Below are 23,004 nucleotides of genomic sequence, written 5' to 3'. Positions count from 1 at the left end.
CAAACCGGCCTCCTCTGTGCACAAACCTAGATAAAAGCACTGGTGTCTGGGGCGGTGCCCACACGCCACTGAGGTGCATGGAGCCGCTCACCCCCTCAGCCTGCGTACCAGGCTCGCTGCAGACTCAGGCAGCAGCGCTCAGGTTGCGTTGCTAGGCTACAAGCGGGGGCTGGGAAGCGGCACCTTTCTGCCCTCCTGAGTGGGCGGCAAGAGTTTAGCCCGATTTGACTTTACTCAATAATCCCCTGGGGGCGGGGCTTTAGGATCCCGACCGTTAACGCTTCCCTCAGCCTGAGTGCGCGGGACTACGGGCCCGCCCCTCACTTCTGGCACAGTGGGGGAGGGGGCGCGCCCCCGTCGCGTGACAGCAGCACCCACCGACCCCCTTCCCTGCTAGGAGCGAGGACAGGAAGTAAAACGCTCGCCTGTCACGTGACAGCGGAAGCCCCGCCTCGGGGAAACGCCGACGAAGCCACGGGCTCGCTCATCCCTCCGTCACGTGACGACGGAGTGGGCGGGGCCCACCGGGGATTGGGGATCGCCGCTCGCTCTCTCGGCTGGAGCCTCGTTCACAGACACCAGCCGGGCCCGGGCTCCTGGGGCGGTAGCCGGGGAGAAGCTAGAACCTAGAACCTATAGCGCGCGCCGCCGGGACAGCGAGGCGCCCCCCAGCGCTGCAGAAGCCCGAGCGGCCGAGGTGGTGCTAGTGCAAGTGCAGGCGGCCATGTCTATGGAGGACCCCTTCTTTGTAGTGAAAGGGTGAGTGCGGGGGCAGGCTTGGGTTAATGGAGGGGGTGGGGGCAGTGGGGGCGGGGCAGGGCAGGCTTAATGGCAGGGGGTGGGGGCAGTGGGGGCAGGGCAGGGTTAATGGAGGGGGGCAGGGCAGGCTTAGCAGGGGGGCAGGGTTAACAGAGGGATGATTAACAGGGGTGAGGTGATGTGGGGTGGATAGAGGCAGGTTAATGGAGAAGATAGAAGGTGGTGGAGGTGAGTGGGGAAGGGTCCTAGTTGTGCTGGTTACACTCTTGGTTCTCCTCAGTAATTGGGATTGCTGTGACAGAATTTCATAATGTGGTAATTTGTATCACATTGTGGGGGGGATGAGATGTTGACTGTTTAGCATCCACTGTATGTGACAAATCTTTCATTTTCAAAAGAAATGAGGGTTTGGAGGAAGAAGGTCTGGTGATTATTGTTGCGGGTAGGTTTACAGTGAAAATTAGTGACAACAGGGTTTGTCTACATGGAGAAAAGACTGGCATTACTATAATGGATTAGTCAGTTTCCCCATCTAGACTAGTCCTTACATGCTAATCATCCTTTACCTTCCTCTGTTTTCAATTGCAGTGAGGTCCAAAAAGCAGTAAACACTGCTCAGGGGCTGTTCCAAAGATGGACAGAGCTCTTGCAAGATCCCTCCACAGCCACAAGAGAAGAAGTTGACTGGACCACCAATGAACTCAGGAATAACCTCCGAAGCATTGAGTGGGACCTGGAAGACTTGGATGAAACTATTAATATCCTTCCTATAGAGCTATTGCAGTCCTTTGGATAAATAAGATGTAGACCTACATAATAGCTAGCCAAGAGAGCAGTTCTGTCTCAAATATTCATCACCGACAATAAAAATTTCTCATTGTAGTTACTGCACTATGTATGGTTCAGTTTAGACAGCAAAGTCAGGTGTATCCCAACTTCTCTTAAATTTCAAACAATAATAGAGTGCTTTCAGGCAAAAGTGTTCCTTATGTTTTCCTTCCCATAAGATGCAGTTTAAAATGAAATGCTCTGTTCACTAAAGCCCTTTCTGTTGGATAAACTTATTTCATGGAATCAAGCTTACATTAGACTAACCTCCTTCCAAAATCATCTTTTTATTTTTCCTCTTCCATTTTAAGTTCAAACTTCTGAAAGTGCTACACAGTACAGATCAGAGAACCAAAATATTCAAACGGGAGAGGGAGACTCTTCATTCTGATAGATGTCCCGTAGAATGTATTCCTTCCATGCTTTTTTCCTTAAGTGGTTGTGATAGGAACATAATCTATTTGGTACTTTACTATTAATCAAAGTTTTGGAAAGTTCCAGTTAAACTTATGAATTATAGCTGTTGGAGAGCCCGCTCCAGGCAGCCAGGATGTCTAGATCTTCACACGTGAGGAATACCAGTTAAATTTTTCCTTGACTTATTTACGCATTGTGGAAGCAAACCCTCGGAAATTCAACCTTGATGCAACAGAGCTGGGCATAAGAAAAACCTTCATCACAAGCACACGGCAGGTGGTCAGGGTGAGGAACTTGGCTGCTTATTGTTTGTGTAGGGGATTTCCAATGATAGTGTATAAAAACCCATGGCTACTTCAAAATATTGGAGATTAGTTTCCAGTGTCAGTCAAATACCAAATTACCACCTGACCTCTCCCTATCCTTATTTCTAGCATAGTCCCTCTGATAAGGGTTCCCCAGATGTGGTCTGTGAATCGCTTGAAGTCTGCAAAAAGCTGGTTGGAATCTGCTACTGACTCTCCTCACTTCTACCTGCTTCTACAAGTCTCCAGGCTCCTCTTTGCAATGAAGAGTCTGGCGCCACCTATAGAAGCAGCTGGAAATGAAGAATCAACATAACTGCCTTTACTACACTAAGAGGAGGAGAGGAAATGAGTCTAGCTTTGAATGCTGTTAAAGAAAAATCATAATTATGCTGTGCATAGTTGAAGTGCAAACTTTCAAAGACTCAAATCAAAACCAACTTTCACTAAACTGTTCAAAGGCATGCCATGCTATTTACATGTCAGACATCAACTTCCACCCTCACTATTCTGGCATTACAGCTGTTAAAGGTCACTGATTTTTAGTTTATTATGGGAGAATTGAAGGGTTTTATTCACCAGTGGTTTAGTTCTTGCTTGGATTTTAAAAGGCTCACCTTTAAGCAGACATACATCTGGAAAATTTTGATTTAAAAGATCACTTTCAGAAAGTTTTAAATAACTGAAAACAGCAATAGAATGGAAATGCAGTCTTAACTATAATGAGAGCAGTAGTGACTATTATAATTGTGAAGAAACAGCTGGGGGTGAGTTGGACCTGAATAAGTAGGATAGATTCATATGTACGTAGGAGGGATTTTAACAACCTGAAGGTAACTGAGGGAGAGGGGAAACTTCAGTGTTTGAGAGAGCATTAACATCTGATACGTAAACTCTAGTTAAGAAATTCTCTCCCAATTGGATTTAAGTTTTTCTTCTTCACTGCTTAATATTTTAACCCAAAACTTAATTTCTGATGATTCTGACAAGATTCTTAGTTGATATTCATAGCAAGCTACCAGATTGTGCTCTGATTGGGAACTGAGTTCTTCACCTATTTGCAGTATTGTCTAGCTACAATTCTTCCTAAAGTAGAAACCTGCTTTCTGGGGAATTAATCCTGAAACTGTCTGACAAGGTAATGGACACATGCTTATGTGGCTGCATTTATACAGTTTGGTGTTTTTTATCTTGGGAGTAGATCAGGCAAGTTCACAGTGTTCCCACAAATCACTAGCATGGTTTATATTTGAGCAATGCTTCTTAGTTGTAATTCTTAGGCATTTTAATGTACATAGTTGACTCTATAGCTTATACCGCGGGTGTTCTGGTGATTTGTGCCATTGTATGAGAATATCATCTATTTTAGTTGTATCATATTTGGTCACTACTTCACTTTCATATATTCATGGTAGTAGGGGGTCTCACTTGCAGTATAGACTGTTCTGAATGTAACTTCTAAACTTCAAAGTCATCTGCTATCATAGTGACATTCATCTAAGGAGTTCAGAGTGGTCTTTAACCATTGATTAAAGAAGATTTCCATGCACTTGCATAGTGACTTAAAGAATGATACCCATTTTATAGAGGAGAAATTCAGGCACAAAATGGTTGTCCAAGGTCAAACTATGGCCAGTGGCACTTGCGGGGACGGGGATGGGATGGAGGAGACCTAACTTCCAACATCTAGAACAAAGTCCTTCATACACACCACTTATGGAATATTCTTTTAATCAGCTACACAAATCACAGCATTGCTACAGAGTGGAGAATGGGGAGGAACAAAACCAGTAGTAAATAACTAACATTTTCAAAATTTTCTGCCACAAGGGTTTCTAGGTTTCGTTAGCATTTTCCCTAGCATTAATGCAACTGTGAATTGTAATAGTACTTTCTTCTTCCATGTTTTTTAAAAAGCACATGTTTGTAAGTAAAGGGCTTTCTGGTCCTCCATAAAACTTGCTAAGTATGTGTAATTATGCCAGTTTAAATTTTAAATAAGTTATTATTTTATCAAACATATACCTTTTTCTTGAATAAACAGGAAATGAAGGATCAGATGTCAAACTCATCTGTGCAGGCTTTGGCTGAAAGAAAAAACAGGCAGGTGAGAACCAGTAGCAGATTGCCTGCTAAAGTGGATACAAGACTCCTTTGAGATGATTGATAACCCCTAGTATTTCAAGTATAGTAGTTGTGGACATAAGCTACATGTTAGCAAGTCAGTGTACTTTCATCTAAGGGGCTCATGTACTTTAAAGTAGAGTACATTACTATTTAGCAAAGTAAATGCCTGTTTAAACACCTCACTGCCAGCATGCATCTTGTTATCCTGTTGCCAGCAGAAGCTATATTTTTAAACAATACCTTTCTTACACTGGAAAAGGTCCATTTTGCTGACCTGTGATCTTTTTGGGGTTTGTAACTGGTGAGAACACTTGTTCCAGCAGGCACAGTTTGCTCTGGGTGCTTTCCAAATCTTTCACACAAGCTAATAAGTTACCACTCAGTGTTTTTTGTCTCAAACTGCTTATACATCAGCCAGTCTTGCATGGCTTCTAGGAGGGAGGGAAATTTCCCCATTTGTAAGAGGGGGAATCTGAGCAGGGAGAGGTTCAGTAATTGATTTATTTCCCCCTCCCCCCCATATCCCATGGTGAATCTCTGATCTAGGAGTGTAACTGTTACATGTGGCTTCTAATCCTGTGCTTAGCAATGTCTATTTGAATATGTAAACATAGCAAAGCCTCATTATAAGAAGAGTCAGGTAAGAGTTTGTATAAGGAATGTGGTTATCAACTTGTCTCTGCTTGTAATGTAAGTAGACATGACTTACCGTGACAGGAGAGAGTTAAGTAATTGCAGAGTGACCTCCAGAGTTGCTTCTGCTGAAGTGTCTGCATGCATAAATCACTTAATACAGCAGATACATCTGATTTTTCATCAGTGTCAAATAAATCAAACTTTCAGACAGGCTGGCAAGGAGAAGGCAGGCCTGATCTTTGATTGTTTTATGTTAATACAACTTCTTGGTCAACATTTAAAGTATAGTCACTTATGCTCACCCTGAAAGCCTTTAGACTTCTTGTTTCATTGCCCTACTTACTGTGTATCTGGATCTTGCCAGGAGTAATAATGCAGCTGAGAGAGAACAATATAGCCCAATCCTAGCAGTGACAATCCCCGAAGGAAGCTGCTGAATTCGGCAGTTTGTTTTTGGAGTTCCTTTCTTCCCCCACTCCCTTTTTAGTCTGAAGGAAGCAGTGACTGGTAGCATGTCTCTGCTGACACATTAGCGTCATGGTATAACTGAGTTCACCTAAATGCTTACTAGAAATAGTTTTAGCCATCTGGAAAATAGTTATATGGTTGCAAGTTCACTTAGTTCACTCAATTCTGAATGGCAGCTGAAGTCTAAAGTGGCTTTTATTTATTTACTTTCCATGCTAGTGATATTTCGTTTCCTGTTTTTTCTTCTCCCTATATGACTGAGAAAACATTAGCTTGCAGTAGCTAATTAACTGAGGTTGAAAGATCTGGAATCCTCTGTCCCAGAAATTGTAGTGGCACCCTGCACTCTCTTCCCATGTTAAATAACATTAGGATTGGTACTTGCCACCCCCTGAACAAGGAAGGACTATCCAGAACTAATTTCATAGTCACTGGAAAGAACCAGCAACTTAACCTTTTTGGGGACAGTGTTTATTCTGTTAGCTAACTGCTTGTCCCGTTTCCACACATCCCCCCTGTGACCTTGTTCCATGCTCACGCTTTACCTGCCTCCTATTAACCTTCTTTCAGTGCCTGGTCTCTTCTCTCTCCTCACCAAGTGGGTCCAACTCCTGTTGCTGCACTTTTCTTTGTATTTGTTTCTTCTCTCCAGCTGCCCTATTGCAGCAATTACAGAACCTTTTGATCCCAGCATTCCATCCATTCTAATGTTAAAGGGCCAACACCTCTAGCACTGTGCTGCTGGAACAGGGATAGAGATGGAAGGAAAATGGCCTGTTGTATATTCTCTGAGTTGAGTTATATAGGGTACTCCTTGGTCTTCTTTCCTGCTTCCACTTGGAAATTGGTTTTAGGGGTGAGGAGACATGACCATATATTAAAGTGTCTTACTGATTAAATTATCCTGTCTGTGTGTGTGTGTTTATATATATATACAGGCACTATTGGGGGAAAGTGGAGGTCAGAGTTGGAGCTCTGGATCAGATAAATATGGCCGTTTGGATCGAGAGCTGCAGTTAGCCAATTCACACTTCATTGAGGAGCAGCAGGCTCAGCAGCAGGTACAGTATTTCCTGCACGATAGTGCACATGGATCTCTTGCTAATTGGAGTGCAAGGAGATGGTGGTACTGGGAGTAATAGCCATCTTCTGTACTCCGTCCAATGAGGGCCCTTTTTTTTTTTTCAGCCTTGGCTGCCTAAAACCTGTTATAGGCACTTAAATATTGACTGATGTGCTTAATGTGGTTTGAGACACAAACCTTAACATTTAGGGTTTGGATGTCTAGGCCTGTGTGGAAGGCAACTAAAATGTATAACCATCTGGAAGCTACCACATGCTGATGGAATACTGTGTGAAGAGTAGGAACAAAAGGGGATGGGGAGAATACTGGATTTTTCCAGATTTCTCCATTCCAAGTCAAAGAATGACTGGGTTTTTAAATGCATCTTGCATAAAGGTTCATTTAGGGCTGATGCATTAAATATTCCCATTGATACTGCTGCAATGACTTTTCTTTTTCTCTCAAAGAAAAACAGATGTGTTTTTTCCACCCCTAAATGGGCCCTTCACAGTTAAGTCTGTGTGCTAGTTATTATGCTAACTTGTATTAAATTTGTCTGTAATGAACCCTGATCTTAGCCTCTCTTGTCTTTTGACGTATGCTTTTATCTTCTGGTGCACTAAGACTTTTGTGGGGGAGGGGGAAGCAAAGAGGAGAGGGGTTTTTAATTTTCCCCTAAAGACACCTTGGCTGAGGCTTATTCTGATCGCCTATAGTGAGGAGACTTGCTATCAGAGACCCTCCACTGAGACTGGCCCTAGCTGCTGAGAATTCAAACATGGGCACGGACAGTTTCAGCTTCTCCCCTGAGAACAGGTGAGACACTGTGGGCGCTACTGACCTGACATATTCTCTGAGTTAGGCAGGACCCATCCCCTCTCAGTATTTATGCTACGTTCATCACCTTATCTGAGCACTGTCATTTAGTGCATTAAAGATTAGGGCCAGAACCTTGAATTAGCTGAGGAGCCACGGGGGGGCCCAAACAACTAGTATGATAGGCTAATCAAGACGGATGTAACAGCATACATTTCTAATGTGATGGAGTGGTTACTGCTAAGTAAAATAAAATGCTAAGCTAGCTCTATGGGCTATAGCCTACTCCTTTGTGCTTTTGACAATACATTTGATTTAATAGAAAAATCAATCACTAGAGCTGCGAGGAACCAGTGTAGGGTGGCTTATTTTGACTGTTGCAAGCTCATTTGGAGAATTGTGTGGAGACTGACTACGTTTGTATGTAGCTGCCCACCCAACCATAGGTTCTTAGAAGAAATAACCCTCTTCTGAATGGGGTACTGGGAACGTTCTCCACAAAGCATCTCCTGACAAGCAAACGTCTCAGCTCTTCCAGTGAATAAATAATCCCAACTACATACTGACCCTGGAAAGAGCAGTTATAATTAGAGCCATAAAATGTGTTATGCACTAAAAGTGCACCGATGTAAAATGGTATAGTCTTACTCAACTACTCTCTCTTGTGTATTCAGAGCAGGCTTGGCAATTTCCCAGAAAAAATTAGTTTAGGATAGGATGCTGGGAAATACTGGCTTAAACCCAGTTTAAAAGGGGAAAAATAGTTGCATCTGTGTCCCACAAGTTCAGCAAACATAGAACAAATCTTTTCAAACTCACGATGCATGCACTCAGTACTGAGGAACAGGCGCTGTCTATCCACATCAAAGTTGGTCTGCTGCTACAGAATGCTGCCTGACTAGATGGACCTTGACTGGTTGTCTAACTCTGCCTGCTTCTGATTGCTTAGTGCTTCAAGTCTACAACTCTGCGGTATTGTCATTTTCATATAATCTATTGTTTTGAGTCATTTCAGCTTTCAATATTATATAACAGGGTGGCCAAACTTTCTGAGCAGAATCCTCTCACCCCAGTCTGGTAGGCAGAAAATGGGAGGGGGAGTATAGGGGACTCCACAAGCCACACCTTGGCCACCCTGTTACATAATTTCCTTGAGAAAATACCAAATCACGCTGTATACAGACATTCCAATGTTGAGTAGTATAATTACATTACTCACTGCAGTTTTTTTTATTTGTAAAGCCCTAAATCTACTGCCTTAGGTAACCACAACTTGAACATGTAATTAAAATGAAGTGTAATGTGTGCCTTAATGAAAGTTTTTAAAAAAGAAAATGTCTTAAACTGGGACTAACTAGTGTTGCCCGGCAGTTAAAAACCATCTTTGATAAATACCATGCCATCCCTGATTCGGTCATTGTAGTGACTAGCTTTGTACTTACGTTAATTCTTAGCATTGCAGAGCCACCCCAGCTATCTCTATTCTGTTCCATTATATGCATCATCAGAATTGCTACCAAGTTCCAGTCTCTTCCACCCGTTAAATGTAATGGTATTGCACAAATATCACATCAGACCTACAGTAGCCTACAGAACCATTCTACAGGTGATACGGAAGATGGCAAGAATCCAGCTTGATTCTAAGCCCTCGTTAAATTTGCAAGGCTGGTAGGGAAAAATTCCATTTTACTTGTCACGTGAACACTTGATAAGAAGTTACTGGGACAAGTATGTAACCTCCATGTTCTGCTTTTACAGTCATTCTTCAGTGTTGAACAACACTAAGTATTCCTTTGAATTACAGGACTAGTCCCTTGAAGTTCAAGCCTATTTCTAAACTCTGCTTGTCTAAATTGGCAAGGCAGCAGTCATCTGTCAGAGCACTGTTGCAAATGTATGTAGGATTTTAATTGCTTGTTTCCCTTCTCTCCGGTCCCAGTTGATTGTGGAGCAGCAGGATGAGCAATTGGAGCTGGTCTCTGGCAGCATTGGGGTACTGAAGAACATGTCCCAGCGCATTGGTGGGGAACTGGAGGAACAAGCAGTGTGAGTGCTGAGAAACAAACCAAGCTATAGGAATTCTCAGGAATAAGACATGGGGAAGGGCTAGTGAGAACACTAAAATGTAACTATTTGTGCTCCTGTGAACAGAAAGGACAAGAGCTGTATATTATTGGCAGATGTTGGCTTTGGAATAGCCAGTCCAGCTCGTGACAGAGGAGATCCCAAATGCTATTCAGTCAAATCAGCAGTTTTCATCCATACATTACATATAAATTAGATTTCTTCTTTCCAAGTGTATATCCTCTAATCAAATAGTATATCTAGAATTTTAGATGGCAGTTTCAGTTGCAGTAAAACTAAGACAAGTGATTCATACCTAAAAGCTCCCTGGGGGAAAGAGCAAGTCCTTCAAGTTTTGAATTGGGATGTTTAATTGTTTCTGAGAAACTTCAATCTTTTATGTGTAACTCAGTATGTTTCTGTGCCACTGCAAAGGCAGTTCAGAGAACACAAATTAACACAATCTTTCCAGAACTGTCATGATATCACTGGTAACTTCATTCTAGTAAACAAGGCAAAGCAATGTTGGCTTGTGTTCTATTAAAATAAAAGTGAAAGCAAAAGTAAAGAACAGAACAAATGGAGTAGGGAAAAATATTTTCAAGTTTGTGAGTACACAGCAAACAATGGAAAATGGTGGGAGACTGGGAAAGAAGAAACTTAATTCTTTAAAAAGCAAAGTGACTGGTCAAGGAAGCTTTAAAATCTCACCTGTTCAAGAATAAGTGATAAGTTTATCCTGGATGTACTTCCGTCTCAGTGGATTTTTGATAGTAATGAAACTGCCTTAGTAACTTTCCTACAGCATTTTAAACCAAAATGGTAGAAAACCGAACAGCCATTCCAAATCCCATTATCTCATGATACATTTACGTTAAGCACGCTGCTTAAGCTACAAAGCGTTTAACAATAAATGACATTTTGGACATTAAATGGTTTTAAATTTAAACATGTTTTGCTAATTTTGATCAAATGTTTTTCTTAACATGTATGTTTGTTGGGGTTGCTCACCTTGTAGAGATCACCAGAACTGGTTTACATAGTGACTTCACACACCAGGGAAGGCACTTAATTAGTTCAAATGAATTCTCATTTACCACCACAGTAAAACTGCTGCTTGAACAATTTTTTGCTTTGACACTATTTAAAAAAAAGACCCTAAAATGTGTGTTTGTACTTTGTCAGTGAGGTTGGGTTATTTGTTGAGGTGTGTGACAGTCTTGTGTGTTAGTGTAGTGAAGTCCCTGAGACACATCACTAGCTAATCCTTACATTGGATAAGTTGCTTAGTTTGTTTACCTGACACAGCTCCCCTCTCCTTTGTCCTCAGGATGTTGGATGACTTCTCTCATGAGTTAGACAGCACTCAGTCACGGCTCGATAATGTTATGAAGAAACTTGCAAAAGTGTCCCATATGACCAGTGGTAGGTGGCGGAAAATGGGATCTAACTTCTAAACCAGGGAATGAAAGCTACATTGGTCTGAGGTCTGGAATGTCCTGTATTATCTCCTGGAGCTGGAGCTAGTGTCTATTTTGTCTCTTAAATAGTATGGGTTTTGAGAGTATAGAAAGACAGATGAAGCAGTTCAGTGTATAAACAGCTCAGGGAAAAGTAATCTTATGATACTGGAGTTAAGAGCCTGGAAATTTATAGTTCATGCTGGGACTGTCCTGTCTTTAGCCTGTTCCTCAACCCTTTTTCACCTGAGGATTTTTTCTATCACTTATGCTACCTGCATGGTCAGAACATACCTTGGAACTACAACAGTAATAGCTTTTGCCTCATTCCACTTTCCAGTTTTACTGTAGGTTCCCTACAGGCTTGGAGGATGCTTAAGTATGAAGCAAGCTAGATAACTTTAGTTAAACCCTATGTGAGTAGGTGTCTTTTCCCTGCTGCAAATAGTCCAGGCAATAGCTGCCCACAAGGTACTCCCCCGCCCTGGGTTTGGCTTTGAGTTTTTTTTGTGAATGAAATAGAATCCAGCTTGAGTCTTCACTCCAGGCTTGGAAACCACCCTCTGCCACCCAAAGGCTGTGGATAGTAAATCCCAAAGGTGCCAAAGCAAATAGCTTAATTCTATAGCATGTGAGAGGAGGGAGAGATTATTGAAGGTTTCCAGTAGCTTATCGGATTGGTTGCCAAAAAACCTCAAAACTATCGCTGTAGCAACTGACTCCTCAACATTTGCAAAATCACTAACCACTCATCTGTCTTGAATGCCTGAAGCTGATGTTGAGCTAATGCATCCAGCTGCTGAGATTCTCACCTGAGACCTGAAAGACATGAGATTAGTTTCTCTAAAATGCAATAGGAGATGGATATGAGAAATCTTCTGAATTAATCATCTTGTGCATTTCATGCTCCAGCTCCTTTCCTGTGCCTCAATGTTCAGAATAAAGACTCCAAGAATAAGCTTAGTTTAACTCTTAGCTTTACACTGGAACACTGTCAGATGAAGAGCTCCTTTCCATTAACAGGAGGAGGACAGATAGTGCCTGGGCAGAGGTAACCCACAAAAAAACCCTATAATGTTCTACTTGAACCCTGAGAGTGGGTCCCAGAGCTGGCAGCATGCCAAGGGTAATAACAGGAAGTATGGTTGTGTAGGTTGCCTTCTGACTTCCAGGAAGTGTTACTCCCCAGAGTTGTTTTCATTTATAAACATTGAATGTGTGCTTTAATAGTCTTCCTATATGTATTATCTCCTCTTTCACGGTTGCTTCATGTATCTCTAGAGGCAAGGGGTACATTAACGGGTCAGATAGAAGACAGGTACTATCAATCTGCCAGATTCAGTTCGTCCAGTTAGTTCTCTGACTGCTGCTTTGGAGATCTATTGAAAGGTTGGTTACCACTTGGTAACCTTTCAAAATTAATGTTCCGTGGGTCACTGTCCATGGGCAATAAGCATCACAGATTCACATGGTGAGAAGTGCTTCCTGCCTTATACAAACTGTATCTGAAATCAAACGGATTAATGCAGCATTTGAACATACAGCTGAAGTGACATGTCACTTGGCAGCACGGATAGCTGGCAGACCACTCACTTCAAGGTTCCCCCCAGATACTGGTTTAATAATCAGAAAATAAACTTAAATTTCCTACACCTATTGTGAAAAACTGACACTTTCGAAAAAGATGGCTGAGGCTCGAGTTTCCATTTGTACCTGCATCCCAAACCACGGAGCCAGTTCTGGCAAAGTTGGGGCCTGTGCTTCTCCACTGGTGTAGCTCTGCTAGCTGTCGGAACAATGGAAGCTATTGTGGGAGCATGGTTAGATGAGGGATACGAACAGCTCTGTCCGCATTACAGCTTCCACCATTGTTACTACTTGTGGAATTGCACTACTGGCGAAGTATGGGACTAGCCCTACCAATGCAGATATGGCCTGGGGGGAGCCACCAGCAGGGAGGTGAGAGAGTCATGCCTGCATCCTTTAAAAGTGCATTGCATAACACAAACCTTTCCTGGGACCTGCTCTAACGAGAAGTAGAGTACCTCCAGACTAATTTCCACTGCTTCGACACACTGCACTTCTAGGACTCCACTCTTCTCCCTCCATTCAGCTGCATTTCTAGTTTCAAACTGTGTGGTCACCATCCAGATCTTCTCAGGGTCTTGCTGAAGCCCACAACAAAGATGGAAGTTAAGACCAGATATTTGTAAGGCCCAGGGGGAGCTGTCTTTTGACAGGGGTAGGTGGAAATAGAGAAACCAAGCTCCTTTTGGCACCTTTTAAATGAGCAGTGCAGGTTTAATTTTTGCTACATAACATACCTTTAAATGTTAGCCTTACATTCCTACTGGTGGCCATTCTCTTGCTGATATTTCCAACATCCAAAAAGTCTTTGGTGGTGGCGAGGGGAGCTCTTAAGTAAAATCTTCAAGAAGCAATACCAGGCACAACATCGCTATATATGATGCAAAGTGCTTACAAGCATGGGAGCTTTCAAGACAGCTATGCTGAGTAACATACTGTTGATGCACCTTTGTTTCCAGATGTATTAATACGTCTGAGGAGAAATCTGGTTGCTGGGATTTTCCTAAGGAGTGTCTGGCTGAATTGTTCCTCATGTAGATCTAGTTAAAAAGGCTTCCATCAGACCTTCCTTTCTTACAGCTTCTTTCTGGCTTAAATTAGGACCTCAGTAGTACAATGGGGGAAGCTTTCTTCCTCTTCCCTTTGCCATGGAAGTAGAAAACTAATGTTTCCTTTTTCTTCCAGATCGACGTCAGTGGTGTGCAATCATCATTCTCTTTGTTATTTTACTGGTGGTGCTTATCCTGTTTTTTGTGCTGTGATGGAATAACCTCCCTTGGACTAGGGTGCCGCCCCACTCGAAAAAAAATGGGGAAATGAAACTTAGTTACCGTTTCCTTCCACCACAGAGATTTCTGTCATGAAAACTTACATCTGGACCTTACTGTTCTTCTGTGGACTGACTCCTGTGGCATGATTCTTGCAACTGCTTCATTGTCTGATTCTAAGCCTCATCAACTTGCCAAAGCGAAAAATGGAGGACTGATGTGATCCCAAATTCTTCCATACCTGAGACATACTTCTGTGTGGACAATAGGACTTCTTCCTTCCCACCATCCTGCATGGAGTGGCCTAGATTTAGACCTAGAAGGGAAAAGGCAGTTCAGAAGGCGTTTACCACTGTTAGTATTTCCATACATTACAGGTATGAACCATATGAAGCCCGGAAACAGCCTAAGCTGCCATTTACTCCCCTTTCCCCTTGTCAAATGCCTCTCATCAGATTTAGAGAGAGAATAATGGTTCCTTGGGACAGTGTTTCATTGACTACTGGAAGCTCATCACCAGCCAACTGTGCAGCACTTCCAAGTTAATAAAAGTTGGTCACTAGGAAGGAAAGAAGGCCCAGGAGAAGTAGCATGGATGTCAGTAAATGCATTAATTCATACTCTAGCTATCTTCACTCCAGTGCAGGGGCATAAAAGACAGATGCACAGAGGTAAAGATTGCTTTTACCAAGGGTGCATGCACATTCTGCTTTTGAAAATACTGTTGGGAGCAGCAAGATCTAGAACACTATGGTATTAATAAAAAGGGAGCCATGGCTCATAACTGCTGACATGAAATCTAATGTGAACCTAAGTCTCTACCTAACAGGTGGGGACTGTTGCAGTCAGGCTACTGGCACTGTGTGCTAGACTGGTCTCCTGACAGCAGTGTCGATCTGACTTCACACAGTGAAGTAGGTAGCTTGGACATGCTAGAAAGAATCATGAGCAAAACAAACTTACAGGACTTCTCTGCAGAATCTTACATACTGTATATTTGTGAACTATAAAAATACTGTGCTACCCTGCCTGAGGCAGCTGCAGTTTTAAACTCCAGCGCTTTAACTTGTTTTACTGTGCTGAAAGTTGACACACAGACTTTAGGCTGAGGGGAAGCTTTTTCTAAAGCTCTTTAAGTCTCCTTGGTTATACAAGCCCATTGAATGATGCTTTTGTGCTGTTGTGTAACTGAATAACTGCCTCTGTTTGATCGCTGTTTCCGTTTGGCAGCTGATTTGTCAGTTTTAAAACAACACAATATTTTGATAAATAAACTTAAAAGATTTTTAATATTAATGATTAGGGCCATATTCTCTCCTTGAAGATGTCACACCCATTGACTAATTATACATGCACAGGGTAGAATGTGGCACAGAGCATGTACCCTCAATGCATACTAACACACACGTAAAAATAGGGTGTCTTAATTTTTCCTGAACCAGTGTTTGTGACAAACCCAAAAGCCAGAAAATGCAAAGTTAAGGGAGAGACACTAATTCGTTGTTATTTCCCCAATCCCCATGTTACCTTTTAATTGCCTGGCACTTCAGTTTTGTTTCACCACAGTGTTATTTAAGCCTAGTTTTGTCACATTACAGTGAATTGGAAATTACTTAATGAGTTGCTGTTTTATTTAAAAGTGTTACTAAAAGCTGTCAGTACCAAAACTTGGTCTAGAAGGGCTCACCTGGCAGCATGTGGTTGGGGACAAATAAATCCAAATAGCTACTTTATATTGCAAAACTGATTAAAGAAAAATTGGGGTGGCTTTTAAAATTTCTCCTCATGCCCCTCAGTCAGAATAATTTAGAAAAGTTTAAGGCAACCAGGCTTTTCAAAAAGATTGTCTTTATCCAGGCCAAAAATTGGGAGTTAATTAGTGCCCCTACCCAGCAAGTCTTGAGAGCTAAAACTGCATGCTGCTCACATACAAGTCCTTTTAATGGTTTCTTTCCTCAGGATACCCTTAAAGTGAGATTTCAGCTTTAATGAGATATTTCTTTCTTAAACACAGACTTTAATTTTAACTAAACATTCTTCTGCATGGCAATATTCTGGCTCTCAGACTAAATTACAATAATCCACCTATGTAAAGAAAATTGAATTTGTACACAAACACTTAAGTTGTAACACATAGAAAGTAAGGGTATACTATATGCCTTTAAACTCTTGCAAGAATAGGAAGAACTGCCCCCTAACTTTTGGATGACAGTCTTTCACCCCTAAATGGGACATGCATTTGTTTAATGTACCCTTATCTCTATTTCGGGGAGCATTTGCTATACAGGCCTTTTATATTTAAAAAAAAAAATCTTGGAGATCACCTTTAACTAAGGGTTTGTCTACACTAGAAAGTTAATACAGCTTAAGGTATATTTCAAACAGTAGCTGTTCCTAAGTAACTCCGTGTGTGGGTCCTTATTTTGGAACAAAAGTGCCTTGTTGCTGTTTAGCTTAACCCACTTTTAAACTGTAGACAAGCCCTGAGACATTCCTTGATTTAGTTTGTCACAGATAAGTGAAATTTAGCAGTGCAGTGTGTTAAATACATGCTCTGCTTCCGCTAGGATTTGTGATGAATTTACTGTGCATATTGGAAGCTAAGTAGACGTGGTCCATTATAATCATATTTGCATTGAATATCTCTTCAAGAGTAACTTTTCTGTTGGAGATCCAGGAAGCTAACTACATATCTCCCATTAGTTTTAATAGGAAGCTGTGTGGACCTGATACTGTACCTTTCAAGGCTTGGCACTCCAGTGTTGCTGTTACAAGGAGTTTGGGGAATGTGCACCCACTGCTGCTGTCTTGTCACTGGATAATATGTTCGTTTTATATTTGGAACAGCATCCTGTGAAATGACTAATGTTAGGCACTTCCATCAGAAAAGTTGAGCCTACTTATTAAAACCAGAGGAGCCATTTGAATTCAGTAGGGGAAGGAAAACTCTCCACTTCTAATTCTGTTTAATTTCCTGTTACTGTAATTTCAGTGTAGGGCTCAGCTAGTTGTTCATTGTAGAATGTGGGAATAGGGACATCTTTTCACAGGTAATTGCACACTCAGTTCCCCACTTACATTACCATATGGTATGTTGGGTGTTCTCCAAGAATTCTTCTGAATTAAAGGAGTTGTACAGAACTGTTCCTACACTTAAAGAAATTTTAGACTATAACGTTACCAGAAGCCTATTAAATTGCTGGGCTTAAGTATGTCTGTCTAGATGGTGCTGCTAGCTACCAAATTCAGTGTCTTCAGTCCTATTCGCCTTGTAAATCTGCCTGCTCCTGTTGCCCTTTCATTTAAGTATGTCATAAATAATGGACTGTGGCATCACCAAATGAATCCAGCTACTAGAAATACTTAAATGGTGGGTTTTTGTTTTTGTTTTTGTTTATAATCCTTGTTAGATGTGAAAAATACAGGTAGAGAGAGAGAGTCAGGCATAACATATATGAAAGTTCAGACTGTCTCTAAAGCTTGGGAAGCTAGAGCCTGCTTCTGTGAACATAATACAGACAGCTGCGCCATCCGCAGCATTAACCACAATACAGCCCTTGCTGAGCTCTGAGAAAGATCTCTACAGGATTTGGATCAAATTAACAATGTGAGGTTTTGATCTCGCTGTGTCAAGTCTGGGCAGTTGGAACATTTATAGGGCCCCCCACTAAGCTGTAATGAAGAGGTTGCGGAGAGCTAGCTGTAGTTAGACTTCTTAATGCCAGGGTGGAGCTAGTTGGCCTCAGAGAGGTTTTTGACCAACCCATATGGCTGAGCACTGTGAAAGATCTTAATGACTGTGGGATCTAAGAGGCTAGCTGTGCATTATTTTCATACTGTAAAAGTTGCTCTTCCTCCTCCATTCAGAAGAGCTGTTAAGATGCTGGGTGTGTTGTAACTGAACTTGCCTCCAAAGAGGAACTAGACCACCATGTCCAATTTTATATTTTTTAACTTTGGGACAGTGACACTTCATTATGTTGTGCTCCATAGTGTAATATTGAGGTGGCTACTGTGCTCTGAGTCTTAAACTTTTCACAACACCTCGATTTACAGTCTGCAATCAGAGCAGGGAGTTCTTACGCACTTTGGTTTTAGCTGGGGTGTACCCATTTATGAGCTGGGAAGTGGGACACTTGGTAGCCTTGCCTAAGTATCACCATAATCATAAGATTCTGAACACTGTGAAGGGGGATGTGGTCAATCACTGCTGTAACTGGTATCTGTTCATCTGCTAGTTTCCTTTTTTCAGGTTAGTGGCAGGCTGCCAAAAATTGCCTTTTAGTAATGCTGTTTATAAGCAGAGCAACTTGTTCCCTTCTCTTACGGGCAGGGCAGGGATGGACTGTACTTCCCATGACCTTATTAACCCCTCCCAGCCCCTCACTCCCTCTCTGTGTCCAGGTTTGTAAAGGAACTACTAGTGCATCTGAGACGAGTAGCCCACAAGTGCAGTGAGTTAAATGCAGATCTGTACTCTGTAATGCTGTGTGCATCCCACTCTAAGTGGGTTTGGGAGGTGTATATCACAGTACTTGAAATGTACAAATGTGCGTTATCTGGAAGCCCAGTGGGTTTTGTTGCAGTTGGTTGGTAACGGGATGGTGGATGAGGTTCCATCATTCCTTCCTTCCCCCCCCCCCCCCCTCCATGACGATATGGAACATTAGTTCCATGTAATTATTGAGATAGCAACCTCACAAAGTGCCGAGAGACCTACACTCCACTGACTGTCCAGCAGTATTAGATATTTATGCTATCATCTAAACTTTAAATTCCATTGAAAAGAGCTGCATATAGCAAACATGCTTTGGGAACTGCTGCCTTAATGCACTAGTTTATTGTGACTATGTTGCAGCTTACTTTATAAAGAGAAGAATAGCATGGGGTGTGGCCTGTTGCAGCCTACAGCCATATAACTGTACAGGAACTCTGTTCATCTTTACTTCAGGATTAGCAGATCTTCCCTGTTTACTACAGAAATACCCTTGCACAATGCTGAAACTTTAGCTGCACCCCTCAAGTTTTAAAAAAAAGGGGTGGAGCTATGGCTTAAACTGTCTCAAGCATCTCCCACTAGCAATCTCCAGCAAAAACAGGGAAGCCAAGAATTGATTTTTCTGATGTAAAAGCAAAAAGTGGTTGAGTGAAGGGGCCACTTTGTAGTTGTCTTTCTGATTCATGCCAGGAGCGATAGGAGCACAAAACACTTTTCAGTTAGTGAAGAAACACTAGACTAGGTACAGAGGGTTGATGGATCATTTCAGCCCTAGAAAGATGTTTTGCTAGAAGTGTCAGTTTGGATTGGAGACTGTTCTAACTCAAAGGCTTCTCCCACAGCACCGCAAGTCCTTGTGTCAGTCAAATTAAGGCATATAGTAAAACATTTTCAGCTCCTATGTCCTTGTGTATGTTAAGTAGGAATAGTCTAATAGAGGTTTGACCACATCAGTCAAGGCGAGTGCTACCTACATTGTTATAGGTAGTGCTAACCCCGGAAGAGTCCTAGAGCCACAGCAATGGAGTAACCTCAAAAATATGATAGGTTGTCTATCAATAAGCATAGATTGAGATTACCATCAGCTTTCTCATTTCCCTCCAACAGGAGCACAGCCTAATCCCTCCTTCATCCTCAGGATTCCTATGGAATCATGGTACAGTAAAAACCCTAAGGTGTACGGTGGATAGGCCTGGCAAGTACAGTTCAGGATGTCTAATATCTCACTGGACAATGGCTAGGTGCACTAATCATGATGCTGAAGGACCAAACGTTTGGATTTTTCCACAGCACTATGGAAAAACTCCTATAGCTTTATATTCAGAAAATGAACTCATCTTCCACAATACCTCCTTAGCACAAGCAAGTCCACCCCTCTAACATGCTAGGTGGATTAAGATTTGAGAAATCCCTTCTTACTGCTTCCCTTCCCCTCACAGCCTCAGATACAGCTGGTGCAGTGCAGTACACATCACAGCAAACCATCAGCTGCCCACCCACGGCTATGTTTTTCCTAACAGTCATCCTCCCATCCATCCGAAACACTGTGCCATTGTTTCAGTGTTTAAATGCAGCACGAAGCACTAGCAGCCATGTCCTATGCTAATGCTGCCACAGGGTGCGGCAGCTGCTTGTTCCGTTTGGATGCACTGGCTGCTCTCCATGCTGATGCTGATAAGGGCAGTGCCTCGCTGGGGATTTTATAAAAAGCTCTTACCAAAAGGCAGAAGTTCCTTTCCTTTACTCTTTCCCTCTTATTGTCCTTAGTGTGGGAACAAAGGTTGCAGTAGTCAATTACCAACCCTCTGCTGCTATTCCATTGATTATTTTAGGTGACAGTGGAACTGTTACACTAATCTGGCACTACATGTTAGTGAGTTGATTGGCTGGGAACTGATTTACCCACTCCTAGAGTTGTGCCCTCTAAGCCTGGAGGGGACCGATGCTAATTTGGCATCCACATACCTTTTCATCTAAATGGAAAAAGTGAATAAGGTACCACAGTTCTGAATGTGGTACAATTAAATAATGAATTATCTGCTTGTAGCCTTGGGAGCAACACAGGCATGAATGGAAAAACAGATGTGGAATACTTGCTTGGTGTTGAAGTGATTGTTGCGAGCTCTGATGTGCTGGTGGTTGCTAGCAATGGGGTTCTGCACCAGAAAATCCTGACTCAAGTTCCCAGTAGCCATCCATGAGACGCAGAAGGAAAAGGAGACGTAATGGTTTGGCTGTGCAAAAAAATCAAATGTTTTAGTGTGAAATTGTGAACTGATCTTTAATGGGGAGTAAAGTTAGTGATTACATTATGTAGAAAAGTCATTTAAATAGATACAATCAGGGAAAAAGCAGTTTCCCCTTATGTTCTAGAAAGCAGTGGCCACTAAGGGTCAAGAGTCAAGGGGAGAGCAGTGAAGTGGGAGACAGTTAGTCCTGGAAAATGTACAGCTGTCTCTTCTGGGTGACGCTTTACCCTGTGTATACATGTTTAGCACTCATGAGCCACAAGCTGCAATGCAGCAGCACAAGAAAGTAGCTGGTCTGTGCCTGGGTGGGAGATCCTGCTGTCCGTTTTTCCTGAAATATTCAGGGAAGATTGACAGCAGTTTGTTCCTGTGGAATACAGTGTGATAAACCATGGCAACTGTTCCCACGAAACAAAATGTGGTAAGTCACAGCTTGTAGTAGCTGTTGGAGAGTAAGGACACTGGGCGATAGTGTGAAGCCTGTGAGAAACATTTTAAATGATGAGCTACAGCAACCATATAAGGAAATGGTGTTTCCCTGAAATAACGACGATTGTTTACTTCTGCTGTTGGAATCATGTTATGATTATGCAAAGGATCCTTCATCATTCTACAGTATTAAAGTGGAGATTCACTGAACACCTACCTGTCTCATCTATTTTTTTTATCTGTTTGGATGAATGGTTTGGCAGTTTAGGCCACCCCAGAAAACATTCCCAAAGAGGAAATGGGTGGCAAGCACACAGCCATTGTTGGTGTATTACCTTGGTCTGTTTAGAGCACAGGAGTCGCTTTCATCTGTGCTCTTGCTCCTTAAAGGAAGAGGTGATGGCATTGCTGTAAAAATCCCTAACTGTAATTGACACAACCTGCATCGATGAAAAGTTTAAGTCATCAACACCCCCTCCCAACACAGGAGATGGAGAAGTGTCCAAGCACATAGACATTGAAAAAATGAGAGTCCTGTAGAAGTTTAAAGACTAACAAATTTAATTTCTGCAGGCATAAGCTTGCGTGGGCTGCAACCCACTTTGTCAGATGCTGTATACAGACTAACAGGGCTACCCCTCATAGACATTGAAGTATATGAATGCCAACAATAGGATGTCTGCCCGTACATGGAGAACCCTTTCCACAAGACAACCTTTCTGCTCTTCACCAGCATTTCCACCACAAAAACTAGACAATTGAAAACAGTGCATTTATTTTACCAATCACGATAGTGCCTCTTGATGGCAGCTAATCAGCCCAAATAAACAATTAGACAAAGCTGAACCTATCCTAGCAGGGCCAGTTGAGCCAGTCCACAAGGTCCTGCTAGTAGATGCACGAGCAAGTGGCTCTGCCATGAGTAGATCCTGGATGACTATGATCTTATTAGTGAGCGACCCTGAATTAAGCAGCAGGAGCCAGAGAGTAGGGGTAATGCTTGCCCTTTCCCTGTGCTATTGCCAAACCACAGGGACAGAAACCAAGGCTATGTCTATGCTGCATTAAAACACCCACAGCTGACTCAGTCTCAGGCTGCAGGGCTGTAAAATTGCAGTGTAGACATCTGGGCTGGGCTCGGTGGAGTCCAGGCTCTGGGACCCTCCACCCACACAGGATGCCAGAGCCTGGGCTCCAGCCCCAGTCAGCTGACACAGACCAGCTGTGGGTATTTTAGTGCAGAGTAGACATACCCCAAGTGGTTGCCACAGCCCTAAATCTGGCAAATGCCCTTCCACCAGCCAGTCTCCCCCACTACCAGTCATGCCAAGGACATGGACGCTCCCTTCCTGGACCTGCTCGCCCTTTGCCTTCCAGATTCCCAGTGCTTGAGCACTGCTCCAATCTGCCATTGTAGCTACATCATCAGTGAAGAGTGGGGGCTGCCATAGCCGGGAACTGGAGTAACCAGCAAAATGAAGGCATCTCTTGCTTCACTGACATGGGTACTGAGGATGGCACGTGCTTCCTGGAGATCCCCTTAGGCCTAGGATTTCCTGTTTGTGAATGTAAGAGCTGACAAGACACTTTCACTGTCCCAGGATGCTTGTGCCTGTCCCTCTCTGCTGGGGAAGCTGTTCCCACTGATTATTTGGATCAAGTAGGCAGGAACTTGGATGAAATGGCCCTGTCACAACAAGCGCAGCTGATGGGCAATTTTGACAGTGGCGGCTAGTATTTTTAATATGTGAATTAGTTGCCTGTGAAAAGTGCCACTTTGCTGCCCCTGACAACTGGAATCCTCCTTTCACACAACAGACGCAGCACTGGCAGAAGCAATGCAGGTGCAGGGACCATACAAGCACCTGGATAAATAGAGAGAAGCCTTCCTACGCAGGACCTCTGCGCTGACATGGAGTGCCCACTTCGAGGTCTGACAGAATAGTTCAGTCTCCATGTGCAAAAGCCTGTGGTTTGTGCTGGGAATGCTACCAAAGGAGCTAGTACCAATAGCTTCTATGCCGTGGAGA

The 23,004-nt window shown here is 42.7% G+C and overlaps 1 protein-coding gene across 1 annotated transcript; it reads left to right on the top strand.

The window, feature by feature from the left end:
• Nucleotides 1-442: 442 nt before the first annotated feature.
• On the top strand, nt 443-20,263 carry STX6 (syntaxin 6). The gene is made up of 8 exons (XM_067535222.1): nt 443-759; nt 1,348-1,517; nt 2,195-2,289; nt 4,354-4,416; nt 6,479-6,601; nt 9,359-9,465; nt 10,814-10,908; nt 13,716-20,263. The coding sequence occupies exons 1-8, from the start codon at nt 725-727 to the stop codon at nt 13,790-13,792; spliced, it is 765 nt and encodes a 254-aa protein (XP_067391323.1). The 5' UTR covers nt 443-724; the 3' UTR covers nt 13,793-20,263.
• Nucleotides 20,264-23,004: the final 2,741 nt, after the last annotated feature.

Source organism: Emydura macquarii, unplaced genomic scaffold (assembly GCF_026122565.2).
Source record: "Emydura macquarii macquarii isolate MOO-44397 ecotype Brisbane River unplaced genomic scaffold, CSIRO-AGI_Emac_v2 contig_3477, whole genome shotgun sequence".
NCBI lineage: Eukaryota > Metazoa > Chordata > Testudines > Chelidae > Emydura > Emydura macquarii.
This window is presented reverse-complemented; position numbering and strand designations above follow the sequence as displayed.